At 54.2% G+C, this 18087-nt stretch overlaps 8 protein-coding genes across 8 annotated transcripts in view; 1 reads left to right on the top strand and 7 right to left on the bottom strand.

Moving 5' to 3' along the window:
* The window catches only part of DACRYDRAFT_21795 (uncharacterized protein), a 79325-nt gene extending 72980 nt beyond the window's left edge, over nucleotides 1–6345 (bottom strand). The window contains exons 1-3 of the mRNA XM_040772551.1: nucleotides 6322–6345; nucleotides 6277–6283; nucleotides 3385–3444 (exon numbers count right to left, since the gene is read on the bottom strand). The gene's annotated coding sequence lies outside the window, so the exon portion shown is untranslated. The remainder of the gene's footprint in view (nucleotides 1–3384; nucleotides 3445–6276; nucleotides 6284–6321) is intronic.
* Nucleotides 6346–7035: 690 nt separating this feature from the next.
* DACRYDRAFT_15428 (GroES-like protein) lies at nucleotides 7036–8161 on the bottom strand (the record flags this gene model as incomplete). The annotated part of the gene is made up of 2 exons (XM_040771105.1): nucleotides 7036–7740; nucleotides 7790–8161. The coding sequence occupies 2 exons, from the start codon at nucleotides 8159–8161 to the stop codon at nucleotides 7036–7038; spliced, it is 1077 nt and encodes a 358-aa protein (XP_040629744.1).
* A 920-nt stretch (nucleotides 8162–9081) lies between these two features.
* On the top strand, nucleotides 9082–9896 carry DACRYDRAFT_106898 (uncharacterized protein; the record flags this gene model as incomplete). Its single annotated transcript, XM_040768359.1, has 4 exons — nucleotides 9082–9322; nucleotides 9371–9456; nucleotides 9502–9617; nucleotides 9668–9896. The coding sequence occupies 4 exons, from the start codon at nucleotides 9082–9084 to the stop codon at nucleotides 9894–9896; spliced, it is 672 nt and encodes a 223-aa protein (XP_040629743.1).
* Nucleotides 9897–10006: 110 nt separating this feature from the next.
* Nucleotides 10007–10729, bottom strand: DACRYDRAFT_94506 (ribosomal protein L28e). The gene is made up of 3 exons (XM_040777226.1): nucleotides 10653–10729; nucleotides 10305–10601; nucleotides 10007–10244 (listed from the first exon to the last, which is right to left on the bottom strand). Exons 1-3 carry the CDS (start codon nucleotides 10683–10685, stop codon nucleotides 10134–10136), a joined length of 441 nt encoding a protein of 146 aa, XP_040629742.1. The 5' UTR covers nucleotides 10686–10729; the 3' UTR covers nucleotides 10007–10133.
* A 173-nt stretch (nucleotides 10730–10902) lies between these two features.
* Nucleotides 10903–11342, bottom strand: DACRYDRAFT_21792 (uncharacterized protein). The gene has a single exon (XM_040772550.1). The coding sequence runs from the start codon at nucleotides 11171–11173 to the stop codon at nucleotides 11018–11020; it is 156 nt and encodes a 51-aa protein (XP_040629741.1). The 5' UTR covers nucleotides 11174–11342; the 3' UTR covers nucleotides 10903–11017.
* A 2237-nt stretch (nucleotides 11343–13579) lies between these two features.
* Nucleotides 13580–14334, bottom strand: DACRYDRAFT_21791 (uncharacterized protein). Its single transcript, XM_040772549.1, has 3 exons — nucleotides 14020–14334; nucleotides 13896–13972; nucleotides 13580–13840 (listed from the first exon to the last, which is right to left on the bottom strand). Exons 1-3 carry the CDS (start codon nucleotides 14072–14074, stop codon nucleotides 13745–13747), a joined length of 228 nt encoding a protein of 75 aa, XP_040629740.1. The 5' UTR covers nucleotides 14075–14334; the 3' UTR covers nucleotides 13580–13744.
* A 564-nt stretch (nucleotides 14335–14898) lies between these two features.
* DACRYDRAFT_99808 (uncharacterized protein) lies at nucleotides 14899–15397 on the bottom strand (the record flags this gene model as incomplete). Its single annotated transcript, XM_040777628.1, has 2 exons — nucleotides 14899–15026; nucleotides 15082–15397. The coding sequence occupies 2 exons, from the start codon at nucleotides 15395–15397 to the stop codon at nucleotides 14899–14901; spliced, it is 444 nt and encodes a 147-aa protein (XP_040629739.1).
* A 589-nt stretch (nucleotides 15398–15986) lies between these two features.
* DACRYDRAFT_115804 (phosphoglycerate mutase-like protein) lies at nucleotides 15987–17756 on the bottom strand. Its single transcript, XM_040770083.1, has 7 exons — nucleotides 17663–17756; nucleotides 17589–17599; nucleotides 17534–17541; nucleotides 17403–17484; nucleotides 16891–17357; nucleotides 16405–16844; nucleotides 15987–16356 (listed from the first exon to the last, which is right to left on the bottom strand). The coding sequence occupies exons 1-6, from the start codon at nucleotides 17716–17718 to the stop codon at nucleotides 16773–16775; spliced, it is 696 nt and encodes a 231-aa protein (XP_040629738.1). The 5' UTR covers nucleotides 17719–17756; the 3' UTR covers nucleotides 15987–16356; nucleotides 16405–16772.
* Nucleotides 17757–18087: the final 331 nt, after the last annotated feature.

The following is an 18087-nucleotide window of genomic DNA, read 5'->3' as shown; positions in this document are numbered from 1 at the left end:
TCTCTTCCCATCTGTCTGACTCTCTGCAGGCGGGCATACGAACACCGAACGGGGGTATCTACCCATATTGAGGGAAAGGATTTCCAAGGAGCTGGCACAGGATGGGGAGGGAACAGAGACGTGGGTGGTCGACGTCTCGCAGGCGGACGCGCATCCCCTCAGTGTGCAATGATCACTAGATCACAGGTTGCGATGATGGGATCAGGTGCAGCGTGGGACGCTGAAACCCCCTGAATGTGGAGTTAGTCGGCTATCGTCCCATCCATCATCAAAGATGCAAATCACTTTCGGCCAGGTGGCCTTTGGTGGCTCTTCATCGGCATCTGAACCCGGAAATACATAGAATGCCGACCACCACCGAATGGTCGCCGGAGAAAACCATGGTCGGCATCCAGCATACATATTCTGCCGTCCCCGTCCGATTCCAGGCTGGGCAGGACTTATCTCGGTTCTTGGTCTCCAAAAGGAATATTGTAACCCTGCAGGCTATTAGTGTGACCCAAAAAAAAGGTGTCGCGGTCGTGAAACGGCCCGCGGTATGTCAAAGTTGACCGTGAAGTCGACGGTCAGTGAAGCACGCGACAGATGCCGGAAGACGGGAGGGTTGCGGCCTTAGCTCAGAGTGCCTGGTTGACAGGGGATGTCGCCTCCAGGAACCAGATGACAGCGTCGGTAAAAGGACACGTGCAGCGGTTCTTGCCCTATTCCATTCTCCACAAGTAAGCTAATGGATCCACGGCGGTCCTACAGGTTCTAATGTCAGACAGCTTCGAGACTCCACCGTTGAAACGTGGGCAACAGCCAAGGTATTTTTACGATGCAACCAATTCAACCGTCCCAGTTGGTAAGAATCACGAGTTGATAGACCCGCAAATAGTCATGTCGGGCCATCAACACGACGATCGCATGCCTCCGTATAAGTGGAGGCTTCCCTGGGCATGTCACACCTCCTTCTTTTGTCGGGATCAAATCAAAGTTGACCTTTGTCGTCCACTTAGTTCCCCGCTCCCCCCAAAGTACGCATGACCTTCACGTCGGGCGGGGCCCCGCAACTGCCGGCGGCTCCCCGCATTGATACGGACGCGTTGGATATAAAATGTGTCGACTTGGCTTGTGGAGGTCTTCAGCGAGCCTCCCTGTGCATCGCTGCCCCTCAACCCGCTTTTCTTTCTCACAATGTCGGGCGCAGACTCAGAAAAGGACATCCCCGTTCACGAAGAGCACGCTGGCGAGAAGGACGTCGCCCACCATGCGCACGTCGTCGACGAGAAGCACATGCATGAAGAGGTCATCATGCATGGTGTTACGGCCAATCAAATTGCAGAGGAGACTCTATATGTCGACGATGCCAAGGCTGCCGAGCTTCGGCGAGAAATGGCCACCAGTCAACAAGGCGGTTATCGTCCCATCACGGAAGAGGAAAAGAAAGCCCATTACCGTCTCAACAGGAAGTTTGATCTTTACGTATGTACTGCGCTGTTGCGCAGTGTTTCGTTTGTCTCACCTGTATCAGGTCATTCCTTTCTGTGCCGCCATCTATCTGTTCAACGGTCTAGATCGGAGCAACCTTGGCAACGCCCAGACAGACAACTTCAGTGCTGACATCGGGATCGCCTCCGCAGCGGTTAACACGGCAACTAGCTTGTTCTTCGCCACGTACGTTCCCCTACAACCTCCTATGGCCGCCTTTGGGAAACGTTTCGGCCAGACACGTTTCATCGCGATCATCAGCAGTTTGTGGGGTATCCTTACCATCTCCCACGCTTTCGTGAAGAACGACGCGCAACTCATCGCAGTTCGTCTTTTGATGGGTGTCGCCGAATCCGGTTTCTATCCCTCGGTGCTCTCATACCTGTCGCTATTCTATCCCCGATACGATCTGGCCTTCCGCTTTGCCGTGTTCTATGGTTTTTTCGCAATCGCCGGTGCTTTCGGTGGCCTAATTGCCTACGGTGTCTTCCAACTTCATGGATCACTGCACTCATGGCAATATCTGTTCATCCTCGAAGGAGCCGTACCGATCCTCCTGGCCATGTTCTGTCCATTCGTGTTGGCTAAAGACGCAAAGACAGCGTGGTACTTGACCCCGGATGAGCGCGAATACGCTGAGAAACGCATGGTCATCGATGCGGCCGCGAATCTGGACGGCACCTATAAGATCTCGAGGCGTGATATTGTGGAGGCGATCAAGGACTGGAGGCTCTGGGTGACCCTCTCCTCAAATATTCTCGCAAGTATGTCGTCCCAGGGCTTCACTATCTTCTTCCCTGTGGTTGTTAAGGTTCGTTGCCTACTGCCAAGCGTAAGCAGACTCTGAACGTGGAATGCAGGGTTTGGGCTACACTGGCGCGCTGGCGAACCTCATGACGGTGCCTCCTTACGTTGCGGGAACGGTCGTTCTCTTGTTCTTCGCCTACTCTTCCGATCGGCGCAAGGACCGGACATACCACATCTTGGGGTGAGCTGTCTGATTTTTTCACGGGTGGTCCAAAACTCACATATTGGCTAGAGGATTGCTTATTGTCATCGTTGGTCTGATTATGACCGTAACTCTGCCCCTAAGCAACACTGGAGGGCGTTATGCGGGTCTTCTGATTCTGCTTTCTGGATCATTCATTTCTTCGCCTCTTACGAGCGCTTGGCTATCTGGCAACACCCCCGAGCCCGGAAAGCGCGTCGTTGTCCTTGCTGTCAATGGCTGGGGCAACCTTTCAGGCATTATCGGTTCTGAGCTTTTCCTCGCTCAATATGGTCCGGATTACCATTACCCGTTGTCGGTGACGCTCGGGCTGATGGTCTGCGCGTTCTTCCTCTATGCACTCCTGCATGTGCTCCTCCGCTTGACCAATAGGTGGAGAGCGAAGAAACTCGCAAACATGACGGTGGAGGAGATTGAAGAGGAGAACAGGTCCGACGTGCGTGTTGGTGACAAGAAGTGGACCTTCGTGTATGGCTTGTGAGGTGTTCTCGGGTGGAGGGACATACACAGTACAGTACTGAACAGAACGCGCCCTCGTGATACAGGGTGCGCGTTGATTGTAATACATAGCCGCAATGCACACCATTTATTACTCCATGAAACAGAGGTCACACAACGAACGTGACTGTCTTTCCGCCGATCTCGATTGTGCCTGGACGAGACCGTGACTGTCCGAATGACCAACTGGTGATTACCTTTCAGACGCACTATGCCCTGCAGTTGGGTTAAACTCACCCACACTTGTCGTGCCCGAGTATCGCTAAGGGGATCATACAGTACGTCTGTGTCGTGTGATTGATGGGATGTAGATTACAGAAGTACAGAGAAATGTGGCGAAAATCACCACGTATCACAGAATATCATAGCCTGCCAGCCTGGCACCAGATCTCTCACTGCATGGCCTCTTCAAGACCTCGTTGATTTTCATGCGATGGCCCACAGCTTGCTCGATAGTGCTCTCCCAGGTCCTGAACCATGCACCTTCCTTCACTCCTACATCTCCACGACGGAAATACCAGACTTCTCCGCCTAAGGCCCAGCGACCTGGTTTGTAGTAGCACAGGAGATAGGGCATAATGAGCGAGAACCAAAGAAGGAAGTGCCCAAAGCTGGTATCGTATAAGCTTATGACGCAAGGGAAGAGGCAGGTCTTACGCATTGGAATACATGCTCGACCAAACACCAGGCGGGCGCACATAAACATGACGTCCTGAGACGTCGAAGGTGACTTTGACTTCTCCTGCATATCCCGTACGAAGAGCAACACCCTTGATAGCTGCCCAATTGTCAGTAACCGACCTTTATACAGAGTACACACTCCTACCTTCGCGAAGCCCCTCCCAGTCCCATCCGTCTACCCCTTTCGTCCACTCCCACTGCTTCAGCGGCCCCTTCCTCTCTACATAATCTTTCACCCACTTTTTGAGCGCCTTTGAGCTCCGCATAAGTTCCCGATCTTCGATCTCAACCTCTTCTCCTTCCCGCGCCCTTGCAGCGTCGACCCCTGGAAGTCCGAGCCAGCGCTGTTTGTCCGTTGCTCCGCGGTAGACGAGCGCCTCGTCTTCTGCGGTCCATATCACAGGCTTGCAAAGCAGATATTGAGTAAGGTCGATGCGCAGCTCAAATCCGGTCATCTTGACTGTCTTCTCCACCAGCTTGGTCGTCTGGGTGCGGCGGATCCGTGTTTCCCCGCCATCGTTCGACGAGGCTCCGATAGATGTAGGGACTTTGTTCATCGGGGCCTTGCTCAGCTTTTTGGGACTAGATTTCTTGGTGCTAGAATCCGAATCTTCTGGTCCCTCTTGATCATACTCAGAGGTAGATGGATCCGGCTGAGCAGTCGAACGCTGCTTATGCTGATCACCGTTTTGCACCGTCGTGTCCTCCACGACCTGCTCTTCGAGTCGTGTCTCCTCATGTGTGCCTACGATATGACATATGACGCGTGGAGGCACACTGCGCTGCGTGAGGAGGAAGTCATACAAAGCATTTACTAAAGAAAACGTCTTCATGAGCTGCATATAACAGGTAGAGAAGGCAGCAGACCATCAGTGTTGATCGTCTCGTCAGTGCAGGTTACATCCCCGTTGGAAGCGATTTCCACTCCAGAGGTTGGTGGAGGACGATCCTCAGTATTGGCAGGAACAGCAGGGGTATGAGATCTTTCAGCTGTGGAAGAGCTCCTAGAGCGCTCCGCACTGGCTGAAGGGCGGGAGGAGTCGTCGTATGCTGGAGGTGCACCGTCCTTTCCTTTACTCTCAGGGACGATCGTCATCTCGAGTCAAAGAGGCAGAAAGCAGCAGAAACAACAATGGTAGCTGACCGAGTCAACAGAACATGCAGATAACAGTGTGGAGAGGAAGAGCAGCGCTGCTATTTGTCACTTTTGAAGTGACGTGGAAGGCAACCCTTGGCTCTTTGCATAGAAGCTGCGCCGCCTACGCGCTTGGGCCGCAGCAGCACGGCAACATTAACTTTTGTGACTCATCACCGACCAGAGGGTGCGATCGCGCCGGATCTCGGAATACATATACAACTAGGAGCTGCGCCAATTCAAAGAGTAGAAATGGGCTTCTTCTAATGATCACCAAGCTGTCCAGGATAGGATAATTGACGTGCCCTTCCGGAAGCCTCATCCTGACACGTCATAAGGGATCCGTGTACTCGTGTCAGGGTTTGTGCTTTCTCATACTTTTTTAAAAATTCACAACGCCTGCCAGCACATCGACGCCAGCGGCATGATACACGGGCGACGACGATGTGTTGATAGAAAAGACAATAGAAACCGATCGCACGACACTCGCCACGTCACTCCTGCATGCTGCATGCATCAATAGAAAAATGCGGAGGATGTATATTGTCTCGGTAGAACAAGACAGCCTAGTCCTTGTAGAAAGTCCGTGCGTAGATCAAGTAGGGATAGGAAATAGGAAACACGAGGGAAAGAAGGAAGCAAACAAGGTCCCGGGGAGATGTGCTAGCTCGTTGAAAAAGCCGGCGGGGAGCTCAGGCAAGCAGCCCAGCGCCAAGTGCCAAGGCGGCGCTGAGCACCGTGCTTGCCGTAATGAGTTCCCTGAGCCAGCTGGATGACACGAGGGATGTAGCAGCGGAGCTGAAAGAAGTGGGCGTTGCGGTCGAGCTTGAGCTAGTGGACGAGGAAGACCTGATACAAGAAATCAGTCACAATTTCTAGTTTGTAAGGTAGAAGACGCACGAGGAGCCTGTGCTGGCGGAGGTGGTACTCCCGCTCACGCTCATAGAGGTCACTGTGCCAGAAGTAGAGGTCGTACTCGTGGTGGTCGAGGTAGCATCATTCTCAGTGACGGAGAAGGTGTCGGAAGTCGCGTAGACAATGTTGATATCAGAGATGTTGACAAAGGTGAGCACGTAGCCACCGCTGCACACGAGAGAAAGGGGACATCAGTATACAACATCCGCGCCTTGGGTTCGGAGTACGTACCCAGGGGGCACTTGCGGCAACTCGAACGACAACTGTCCATTAGCGGTTGGGACTGTCTATCCATCAGCCCCTATTCTCAACATGGTATGTAAGCACGCACCATTGTTCCCGACAGCGAGCTGGCCGCCGTATGGGCCCAAGTTCTGGTTTGGCCTGGCGAGCTCGACGGTGAATGTCGAGGGGTCACCAGCAACGGACGTCCAAGTGATCTGCGAATAGTCAGTGCTTTGTTGACGTGATCGAGATCATAAGACACACCTGTACGGTGGTGTTCCCTATCCAGGGCGTGCCGGCATTGGGACTGGTGATAGTGAGCGCAGAGACGAGCTGGCCAAAGGCGAGAACAGCGAGCAGAGCGAAAAGCTGCATCATTTCTTTTGACTAGAAGGGACGAGAGAGAGAGGTGGTCGTAAAAGTCGTGAGACGAGTGTCCAGCAAAGCGAGCAGCCCGATGGATCTTATAAAGTGTGTCAGGCGAGTGCCAGCTGAAGAAGGGAATGTATAGGGAATGTGAATCAGACCACTCACCCAACCGCCGTGCACACCGTGTCATCCGACGGCTGCCAGCGGGATTGGCATGCCCCGAACCGCACCCCCACTGGCTTCGGACAGGCATGTAATCCAGTACAGACTATTGGAAAACCTCTGATCGGGGGGATGTTCGCTCTGCGCAGGTTGCCAGAATCCGTTCATCCGGATCGGGTTACATGGTTCTTACGTAACCCCTGGGAAAGAGGCGTAAACTGCTCGAGGAGGGGGGTGATGCAGCGCTGTTGACCTCGAGCTCGACATGGGGAGAACGGCTGTGAGCGGCCAGCAGAGGGAAGAGGTAAAGGCGAGGACGACGGAGATACCCTTATCCCTGCCGAAGGGTACCGTATCGCGTCCCTCGTTCGACCATCTTCTAGATTTGCTGCGCCCGGAATTCACGCATCTCATGCTACAGCCAGCGAAATGGAAGTGCACAAAAGTAAACAGATATGTAATTGATTGCATCCTATGCAGCCTGTTCCATGCCAACCCAGATTTTCCTTTTCTCGTTCGCTCATCGATCTCTCCATCCCATCAACCCGCGTGTCGTCACATGCAAAGCCCCTCATAGTGTCAAATCCTGCTCAAGCACAATCCTATACCTGACCTTGCCGTCCTTGACAGCCTTGACCGCCTTGCCACAGTCCTTCATCGGCATCTTCTGTATCCACGGTTTGAGTCCCTTGTCCGCCGCGAGCTTCAGCATCTGGTTCATCTCCTCGTGATTCCCCAAATGGCTGCCTGACAGCCTGCACCCGTTCGGGAGGAGGTTGAATGCCGTCAGAGCGGGGAGGTTGCCCTCCGGCAGACCGACCATGATGAATATGCCCGCAACGTCAAGGATCGTCAGATACTCTCCGATCGGGAATCCGGCCGAAACGTTCAATGCACAGATGACAATGTCGAATTCGCGTGCAAACTCCTTCTCGAACCCTGGCACGGAGGAGATCACTAATCGGTCCGCACCCATCTTGAGTACGTCCTCCTTCTTGTCCAGAGAGCGGGAGAAGGCTGTCACTTGCGCTCCGAGAGCGTGGGCGAAGATAATCGCGTAATGCCCGAGCCCACCGATCCCGCATACAGCAACTTTCTTCCCCGGGCCGCAGCCGTTCCGCACCAAGGGGGAGAAGACGGTCAGACCGGCGCAGAGCATGGAGGCTGCGTCTTCGGAGGCAAGTCCGTCGGGGATGTGGAAGGTGAAGAGCTTGTTGGCACGGATGGCGAGGGAATATCCACCCATTGTCTTTGTCCCGTCTGGGTATTCGGCGCCCTACCTACAAGTCAGCACATTCTCGTCAATCAAAGGATTACCAGCGTACGTAGGTGTCAATCATGGTCGGGCAGTAGTTCTCATTGTGGTTCTTACACGCCTTGCAAGTGTAGCAGCTCGCGATCTGGGCGCCAACGCCAACCCTGTCCCCAAGCTTGATCTCGGTGACGTTCTTCCCGACGCGAGTGGCAATCCCAACAATCTCGTGCCCAACAACGAGAGGGGGTGTGATCGCACCCCATCCAGCAGTGATCGTGTGCACGTCCGAGCCGCACACGCCGCAGTGGGTGATGGCGACCTCGACGTCGTCCTCCGTGAACTGCTTAGGCTTGTAGTTCATGACGGTGAAGTCCGTCCAGTTCTTTGTGTCGGTCACTGCATACCCCTTGAATGCATCGTCAGCAAATGGAGCAGGAGCCATGATCCCTCGAGTTCTCTGTTTCTTAGGAGGAGGGTCGTTAGGTGAAGGAGGGGGGCGTTTATCTGCCATTTGAAATTCCGATATCCAAGGGAATTTATACCGGTGATGTTGTAAGGGGCAAAGGACTGAATTGGCCAGGTGTGCGATAGCAAATTTGATAGCTGGACAAATGTTAGGGTGCCGAACGCCCCTTGTGGGTACTTCTTTGCTCAAGGACTCATTACAGGCTGGCAGCGGCTCAACAAGACTCCTCCATCTCCACCATCTACACGGCGGATCTTCGGTCCGAACTCAACCGGCCCGTTCTGATCCCGTTCAAGTTGACCCTGTGCCTCCGCCATCCAGCACAACACTACAGTTTTTTTTCCCTTAGGCACCCCCTGCACTCTTCGCCATTCCTTTTCCATCTCGTCGCCACGTAGGAATCACAATTTACGCCAAGTTCTATTCCTGCTTCACCCGTTCGTCCGATCGCCGCTCGCCGCACTCATTCCTCCACTTCTCCGTCCCCGTCTCGATCGTCCCACAGTGGACACGAACGAGCCCCTCTGTTGCTTCATCTAGGACGCGTAAAGGGAACAAACCCAAAAGCGCGTCACGGGACCTGCAGTCCATCCAGCGGGAGTGCCTTGCACATCCAATGGTACGCCTATGAGTACATGGAATGGACAACTCTCGACCAATGTTATTTATTCATTTTTCTTTTATTGTCATTAACATCAACTTCCGTTCTTCACTGCCTAGCGACTTCCGCGATTTGTTTGCGTCAACAGCAAGGCACAGAGAGTGCGCCCCCTCATTTATCCTTCAAGGGTCTACTAACACCTCACGTGCCTTCAAGCTCCCATCCAAGTTTCTCCAACACTTCCACCGTTCATTCCTTCTCCCCTTTCCTCTCCCCTTCCTCTCCCCCTACCGCCATGTGCACCCTCCGTTCCCTTCCCCTCGCGCTCTTAGCCCTTCTTCCCCTCGTCCTCGCCTCACAATCCTGTACATACGACGGCCCCGTCCCCTCCTTCTCCGACGAATGCATGCTCGGCACCAACCCGATGTGCATCAATCATCAATGCATGTACGAATTCTGCGATCAAGGGAGTTTTGCGGAGGTCGCTTTCCCCCCTGCGGAACTGTTTGACGACAGCCCCACGTACTTCTATTGTCGTGCGTCTTGAGGTGGCTGGTACATCTGCAGCCGCTGACAAGCTACAGATAATTGCCCTGGGGAAGGACAAACAGCCGACGATCAGGACAGCAATTCTTCGGGAATAGGAGAGTGCTACGTGCCGTGTGGACCTGTACGTGTTGTGACGCGTCGAATTACCATGTCCTGATGAGAACAGGTAAAATGCTATGTACCATCATTAGGCGGCACGAACCCAGGGGCATACCAGACTGGAGCGGGGGTGTGCGTGAACCCACTCAAGGGGATATGTGAAGAGATGTGCGACGTTGCTGGGTTTGTCCTCTTCTCTTCTGGGGGTGATCTAGCGTTGACGCGTCCAACAGGCATATTCCAATACCAGACGCGTACTCGCTCAACAACACTTGTATCCTCGCCCTCGAAGACCACACGTTTTTCAAGCGCGAGGAGACAGTGTCCATCAGAGAGCTAGACGCCGAGCAGCGCGCAGAGCTCGCCCTGCAGCATCGCGAGTCCAGCACTCGGAAACGTCGGCGCTACGCAAAGCTAGACTCTGCGAGTTTGTTAGAGCGACGCAGAAGGGAAGTGCGGTGATGGAGGGAGTAACGAAAGGAGGGAGATTCTTCCAACAGACTGGGCCAGTGTAAAATGACCAACGCAATGTATTCCTAGCCTCGTTGCAATTCAGCCAACTTGATTCCCTTCTGGACCACGTACTTGGCGATACTGTGGCATGTGGCAAGGCATCGTGATTTCATATGTTCATCATATTGCGTAGCACATACGAAACATACATGATCACACTCCCTCCTGCACCACGAGTCCTCAGCCTCAAGCCTTCAGGCCGAAAGACTTCGCCTTCTTCCCCCTGATCTCCCTCGCTGGGAACTCCTTCTTCGACTTCTGCGCCTCGAGCAGGGCAGAAGCACGGGCCAGGGCAGCCTAAAATCCAATGCATTAGCACGCCTTTTCCTCCTTAGACAGGTATTGAGAACCACGCACCTTACGCAGATCCGGCCTATAACCGCTCGCAATCTTCTTGCTCACGACACCTGCGACCCTCCTTCCTCCCGACCGGCTCCTGACCCTCTCCGTCTTCACAGCCTTCTTGTTGGCCGAAATCGGCGCGCTGGCGTCCCGCGTCTTAATGACAATCTGCCCCTTCTCTTCCGCAATATCGAGCACTTTGTTGTTGGCAATACCGGAGTACTTGCCAGAGTGCAGGTTGCGCAAGTTGCCTGCCTCAGTGCTGAATACCGGACCCTCCGGAACGCGCTTAACGATGAAGGAGTTCCATTTCTGCACATGGGTCTGTTAGCCTGGGCAATTCCTTGAGTGGTGGGTACTGACGCGGATAAGGAGCCACTCGAGATCGGCGGACATTTTGGGCGATGGGCTTGGGTGTTGGACGGCGTGCGTTGTTGTGGGCCGTTCACTCTCAAGGGTCCTCATTGAGGGACGGGCACAATTATTGGAACTGTACAGTTGTGGCTGCATCGATGTAGGGCGAATAATTCTCGATTCCACAACGTCATCCCAATGCGCAATATATACATATACTATTGGAGTTAGAGACATGAATCCAAGGATGAGTGTGAAGCAAGAATTAATGAAGAGGTAATCATGACGGGGAATCGACGGGTTACACTAAGGCTACGGAGATAGGACCATCGGCTGTCCGTTCTAGGATCGCTCAGTCAAAACCGGGGGAATTGTTAAAAGGGGAACAGGATGATATCGCCAGCGATAGGGAGCACTGGGTGTGGGGTGAGATGAGAGGGTGTTCTTGAAAGTTGCTTAATGGGCTCAAACCCTACGAGCCCGGGGAGGAGGGGACGGAGCAGGAGCGCGTTTCTCAGCACCTTCAGCATAGGGGCCAATGGGACCCTCGGGACGGGGGGAACGGCGACGCTCGGAGGGGCCGGGGGCGCGGGCAGATACCTGACGGCGGTCGACCGTGGCATCGGCACGGGCGTAGGGCCCAACCTGACCTTCGACAGGAGAGGCTTCGCGACGACGGGCAGAGGGTGCTGGGGCACGAGCGGACGGCCGGGGAGAGCGCTTCTCAAGATCATCAGCGTAGGGGCCAGCCGGGATGTCCCTCTTCTCCTCGCGACGGCGCGCAGAGCGTCCGGGGGCGCGGGCAGATACTTGACGGCGATCGACGGTGGCGTCCGCGCCAGCGTAAGGGCCAACCTGGCCCTCAACAGGAGTGGCCTCGCGACGACGAGCAGAAGGTGCCGGGGCGCGGGCGGAAGGGCGGGGCGAGCGCTTCTCCACGTCGTCGATGTAAGGACCAACCTGGGCATCTCGCTTGACAACCTCACGCCTCCGGGCAGAAGGACCGGGAGCGCGAGCAGAGACCTGGCGGCGATCCACAGTGGCGTCAGCGCGGGCGTAAGGACCAGTCTGGCCCTCAACCGGAGTGGCCTCACGACGACGGGCCGAGGGTGCGGGTGCACGGGCAGATGGGCGTGGGGAACGCTTCTCGGCATCATCGGCGTAAGGACCAGCGGGGGCATCACGCTTGTTGGCATCGCGGCGCCGGGCTGAAGGTGCGGGGGCACGTGCAGATACCTGGCGCCGGTCGACGGTTGAATCTGCGCGGGCGTAGGGACCAACTTGACCTTGCACGGGGGTAGGATCACGGCGGCGGGCGGAAGCCTGGGGTGCACGGGCCTTTACGCCAGCGCCAACAACAATGGGACCAGCGTTCACGTCCGCCGCAAGGCCGCGGGTGATCGGCGCGTGGACGCTGACATTTGCATCAAGATCGATGCCTGCGATATCTCTGACCATGGCGTCGACTTGGCGCTTGGGGCCGAGTTTTCCGATGAGACTTTCGACCCACGGAGTCACATCGTCCACAATGCCGTCCACGGCGTCTACACCCGTTGAGTGAGCCGAGCCAATCAATTTGTGGGACAACGTACCGCAGGGGGTCATAACTATCCCATCGACCACGGTTTCACCGCTCAAATTGGCGACGTCTTTGCACGCCGTGTACAGGCATCTCTGGAGGGTGCAGATTGGGTCCAAGCCAAGGGTGCAAGCATCGGCAGATGAACAGCTCTGAGCTACAGCCGAACCAAAGAGAGAAAGGAGCGTGGTGAGTGTGACTGCTGAGCGGCGGTACACCATGTTGACTGATTAGCGCGGGAAAAGAAAGTGCGAGGATCCACCCTGCACCCTGCGCTAACACTTTTATATCTCAAAGGCAGGTCACCTCCCACGATCCCCATCTAATCACAACAAACATAGAGCACCAGGATGATATCGAGCCGTATACCAGCCATCAGTGAGAACATGCTTAGAAAACTCCCAACAAGTTTGTTGCAAAGGACGGTCATTGCAGCCAGGCGCGGAGTCACAATGGACAATGGATGGTTTATCTAACATCAACCCTGGCGGAAGTATGCTTACATTGCTTCCGCTTCACGTGTTAGCTCTTCACAAGCACCACAACTGCGGTCCAATGGCGTATGCATTCCCCACCATCATCATGTAAATATTTACTTGCACTAAGGGCTAATCCTCGTTTAAGCACCCATATCATCCCCCGGTCCCTATCCGAGACTCTTTGTCTCCTCAGGGCCAACTGGGAGCGAGCATCGAATCTTTCTTCGAACCAACCGCACCTGACATGTAGCTTCGCATCGACCACATCACGGACACTCATACGTCACGAGGATCATGCTGTATATCCTCGTTTGCGGTCGCACCCGGCGATTCGCTCTGATTCGCTTTGTTTGACCGACCAATGGCTGACCCGTCGAGTGGTTTTTGTCTTGCAAGCGTGCTTGTCCTTTGGGGAGGAGATCTCTGGCGGCACGGATTCATGAGCTCGATATGTTCCGACTAGAAGGTGATTGTGGTTGGTATTGGGAAGGAATTTGAACATTGCCTGTTTGGGCTCCTGTGTCATAAACTGCAAGGATTGGTCCCTCAATTTTGCCACATCCTCCGCACAGTCTGCTCTCTGCTTCCCGTTCCAGCGGCGCACGGTGGACCAGGCACTTCGTGTCTTTGTGCCTCAAAAAGCAGGTAGGCAAGGACGGACCACGCTGACAAACATGTGGCGAGACATGAACGCTTCAAAGATTAGCTACAGACGCCTTGTGTGCCTACCGCGTCTCATCACAATATACATGTTAAACCAAGATAGTGCTCTCCATGGATTTTTCCACTCATCCACTCCTGGAATTGTGCGCCAAACCTCTGCTCACGGCTTCTTGTTCATACCACTGCCTCCCAATTGATGAAGATGTGATGGATTAGAACAAGGGATGATTAATACCCGTGTACAGTATGTAAGTAAAAACCTTATAACAGCTCTTTGCTCCTTCTATTAAGACCCCTCACTAGTTTCCACAGTTAATCCGACCATACCAGGCAAGTTACAATTACAAGATTACTGTATACGACTAGATGGTATGGGTTGATTACTGGGATCCACGAGAGCTCAGGCCGACACGACTGTGCTTGGGTGTAGGTTCTTTTGGCATGCCTCCTACGGTGCCCGAAGGTCGTAGTACACTCTGGAAGAGAGCTGGTCAGCATCGATCAACACGCAAATCGAGAGATGATGCGCACGCTCTCGGGCAAATACGGAGCGTTAGGTGGCTGAACCGCGCTCTGGAAGCCGTACGTGTTACGAGGTGCGGCGATCTCTGAATACAGAGTAAGCAAGAGAAAAGTGTGTTCAGCAACGACGCGCCGATTTCATCATGCTCGTCCTTTGGCCCATCGAAGCAAGAGCAAACCGCGCCCATGGCGATTCAACTTCTTTCCGGACCACGGCTGTCAACGAGACACACGCAGGACGACGTTGTCGAGAGAGGCGAGAAGGGCAGCAAAGTCAACCAGCCAGCCTCCTTTCGGCAGCGAAAACCCGATGCTGGTAGCCAGGGGAAGAATTTGGGGCAGCGCAGAGTCGATCAGCTGAGGCTATTTAGCTCTGCCGTGCGGGCGGCGAAAGTCGACAAAAGCGTGAACAGGCCACCTTAATGGCGGCGGAAGAGGAGTGGCAATTGAGCCATTGCAAGCCAGCCGGGACCTTGTTAGCTTTTCACTTCTACTTGCCCTCAATCAGACATCACCGGAGCGGAGTGGGGTCCGTGCCTTGACGGAGAAGGGGCATGTGATGACATGACGTGCGCACACAAGCCGATAAGGCACTGAATGCTGTCAATTACAGCGAGAAGCATAAGACGCGATGCAGAAGCCAGTCAGCACTCTCACGTCATATAATGTACAAATGTGCCAGGAAGCGGCGGACGTTGCGAGGCTCTTAAACTTGAGGAATGAAACAGAGACTAAGGCGGGCCGGAGAGCAGAAGGTTTCAGCTAAATCTGTGCTTCCGTTGCCGACCTCACACCGGAATGACATAATAAAAATCGTACGCCTCATGTACGCCGTGAGCCCCCCTGGGGATCAGTTCGGCGATATAGAACGGAGGAAGTGTTAATTAGCACAGGGATACATGTCGTCCACATCATGATATAAAGAGAACAGATCGAGAGACTTCATCACGCTAATCCAAACCCATCTCTGGCCCTTCAAGTTCAGGCGCTTCAAGCTCACGTTCAATTTCCTTTATGAAATCGCGATCTGCATTGCCGTGTTGATGTTCGTGCTTGTGATCAGGTTTGTGCGCCTCTTCATGCTCATGGTCGTGCAGCTGAGCATGCTTGTGACCATGTTTGTGGTGATGATGGTGGGGCCTGTGGTGGTGATGGTGGTGGTGATGATGATGGTGATGGTGCTTGAAATGATGACCATGCTTGTGGCCCTCAACGCTGACCACGTGTGAAAAGCTCGCGAAGAAGTGCTCCATATCAAACACGGTCTGCCTGAGGCTCTCGAGTTCTCGTTCCATTTTCTTGATCCGGTGTTCCAAGCTGTGGTGATGGTTCGCATGCTTGTGACCGTTAATGGGGTGATGTCCAAGGCGGCCCTCTTGCTCATGAGGGAAGAACGACGTCTGATGAACGGGCTTGATTTCGTAGTCTTGTTTACGGGGTTCGATAGCACCAGCTGCGAATGCTGGTGCAAGAAGACCCAGTACGACGGCGACTTTGCAGAAGGACGGCATTATTGTGCTTGATTAACGTATGGGGTGGGGGTTGGGGGGCGGACTGTATGCATAATCAGCCAGGGAAGATATCAGCTTTGGTACATGTACGCACCGTCCGGCGTCTAGCAAGTGTGCGAAGTAAAGGGTTCTTTGTAAGTGGGGGGGGCAGAGACCAGCTGTTGATGGGCCTCTGTGGGTCCACAGCGCTCTCCTTATATCAATCCTGGACCCGACCGAGTAGTACATGATGAAACGTGTAAGGCAGCCATCGCCAGTCCAGGCATGTAATAGCGAGTTATTTCCGGCCACTATTATAGCACAGGTAGACCGAGTATAAAATGCAGGCGGTGCGCCATGACTAAATATTGATATTCTGAGGCACAGTTGAACGTCGGAGAGGAAGCGTTTCAGCGATGTGCTTCAGAGGAAGGCAGGAAGAGCAGTGTTGGCACGTGATGAGAGATATATACTCAGCCACAGTTAGAGCAGCGCATTCGCTTCCGGATATGCGGTCTCTATGTTCGGTGTTATATCTCCGATATTGTGCCTCGCTGGACCGTAACCTGTTATTCACCTCATTGTATCTTCTGGATGCCGTGTATCTAACCTTCGGCACTCAACATGGTCTTCATCTCTCTCTCATCAGAAGAGGGGAAAGAATCTGCATTCAAAGTCTTGCCCGTTGCACAGCAGGTAGTCTCGACTTCCACAGGTGGGGTGACCATCACTGCACCCCCGGAGACCGACTGGTGGCATACCCCAGAGCCTGACCCGGCAGATCGGCGCACAGGAACGCTCTTTGGGTACACTATTGACGGCGCGAAAGACTGGGTGTGTGGGGTGTGGATCAATGGAGAGTGGGGAACGCAGTATGATCAGGGGTGTTTGATGGTTATCGCTGGGGATGAGGGTGATAAGCTGGACTTTGACTGGCTCAAGACGGGAATTGAGTTGGATGGAGGGAAGGAGTGGATCGGGTGCGTAAAATGTAGAACGGGGAACGTTCATATGCTCACGTCGTGTAGATGCGTTACCGCTTCCCCGTGGTCCGACTGGTCCATCGCGCTCTCACCGCACTCCACCTCGACGCTTAACTCGGGCTACTACTCCCTCTACATCCAAATCACACGCACGGGAAGCACACTCACCGTGCGGCACACGTTCGCCCAGCCCACAGAGTGGACGAATATCCCGTCTGACGGGGAGCTGCTCATGATGCGCGAGGTGAAGGCGTTCAACGTGGATGCTGCGGGAAAGCAGAAGACGAGCAATGGTGGCAAGTGGAGAATCGGCCCCATGGTGTGTGGGCCGAAGAATGAAAAAGGGACAAAGGCAAACTTTGAGGGGTTCTCATTCAAGTATTTGTAGATCATCGTTCTGGACAAATGGTTGACTATATCATTCCGACATTCAGAGCTCCGAGCACACGCTTGTTCAACTTGCCGTCGTACTGGCCAATGCAGACCTGCAGTGTATCAGCGAGTACAAATCAAATGCAATATCATACCTACTCCACCCGGATCAAGTGCAAACATCTTGCCGTCCTTGAGTGGAAGCCCAGGCCATCTTGCCAACAGGCACCTGGAGAAATTCCCGTGACTGATGATGAGTACATCTCCGCCTTCGTCCTTCTCTTTCCTGTGCGGGTCCTCGTACCACTGCCGGTGTACCTTCTTGACCAAGCCGACCACCTCGTCTGCGCGCTTCGTCACGTCCTCTGGGCTCTCGCCGCCCTCGCACCCGTCCGTCCAGAGATCCCAGCCTTCTTCCCCGCTTGGCAACCCCTTAGCAGCACGGGAAGCAGCAGCTTGCCAGGCATAGAACCCCTCGTATTCTCCATATGTCCACTCGTGACATCGTTCCTCCACGTTAAGCACGGGCTTGACGGGAGAGGAAGAGAATAGCAGTTCGAAAGTGTGCCGTGCTCGCAGGCGAGGGGAGATGAACACTTTGGATATAAGCCCAGGATCGATCAGCTCTGATCTCGCCTCAGTAACATTCGTCATGTGAGTGGATCGCGTACTTCCAGGACCGACAGCCTTTTCCCCCAGCTCGCGAACCATCGACACCCCAGGCGGCGTCAGCTCCAGCTCAGTGATCCCCGTCTGTCAACCTTTGTCAAACTCGCCGATACTGTGGCTCTCGAGTGCCTACATATTGCCCTATGGAACATCAGGATCACCACAGAAAACAGAGAAGGCAGGCTCACCAGTAAGGCTCCTAATCAGCCGAACGATTTATCAACCTCCTTCTTTCCAGGCCAAGCGGGCTGGCAGCACTCACCACTCAGTCTCCCCATGTCGGAGGACGAACACCTTTGGCAAACGCTTGGGCGGCATCGCAAGGTTTGGGTAGATTTGAGAGACTTGTGCCAGATAGAGGACTACATCGGCAGTGGTGTTTCAGGCGTTGGAAATGGCGGAGTGAATGGGTTTCCCGATGTCCCAGCCTGGGGACGCCGTGTTTACCGGGACTGGCCGATGGGCGATGGAGGTGGTCCGTGGTCCGCGGTTCGTGCAAGTGTACGACCATAGAAAAAACACGGATCGTTGAACAAAAAAGCGTGGAAAATTGGCAGCACAGAGCCGTACAGGTGGGGATGATTGGAACATGTTGTCCGATTTTTTCTGATTGTTTGTCGGTTTTGGTTTTGGATGCAAGATGTGAGGATGTTACTTCGAGCTCAACGTCAGCTAGGGCTCCGACAA

Source organism: Dacryopinax primogenitus (genome assembly GCF_000292625.1).
Source record: "Dacryopinax primogenitus strain DJM-731 SS1 chromosome Unknown DACRYscaffold_7, whole genome shotgun sequence".
Classification (NCBI taxonomy): Eukaryota; Fungi; Basidiomycota; class Dacrymycetes; order Dacrymycetales; family Dacrymycetaceae; genus Dacryopinax; species Dacryopinax primogenitus.
This window is presented reverse-complemented; position numbering and strand designations above follow the sequence as displayed.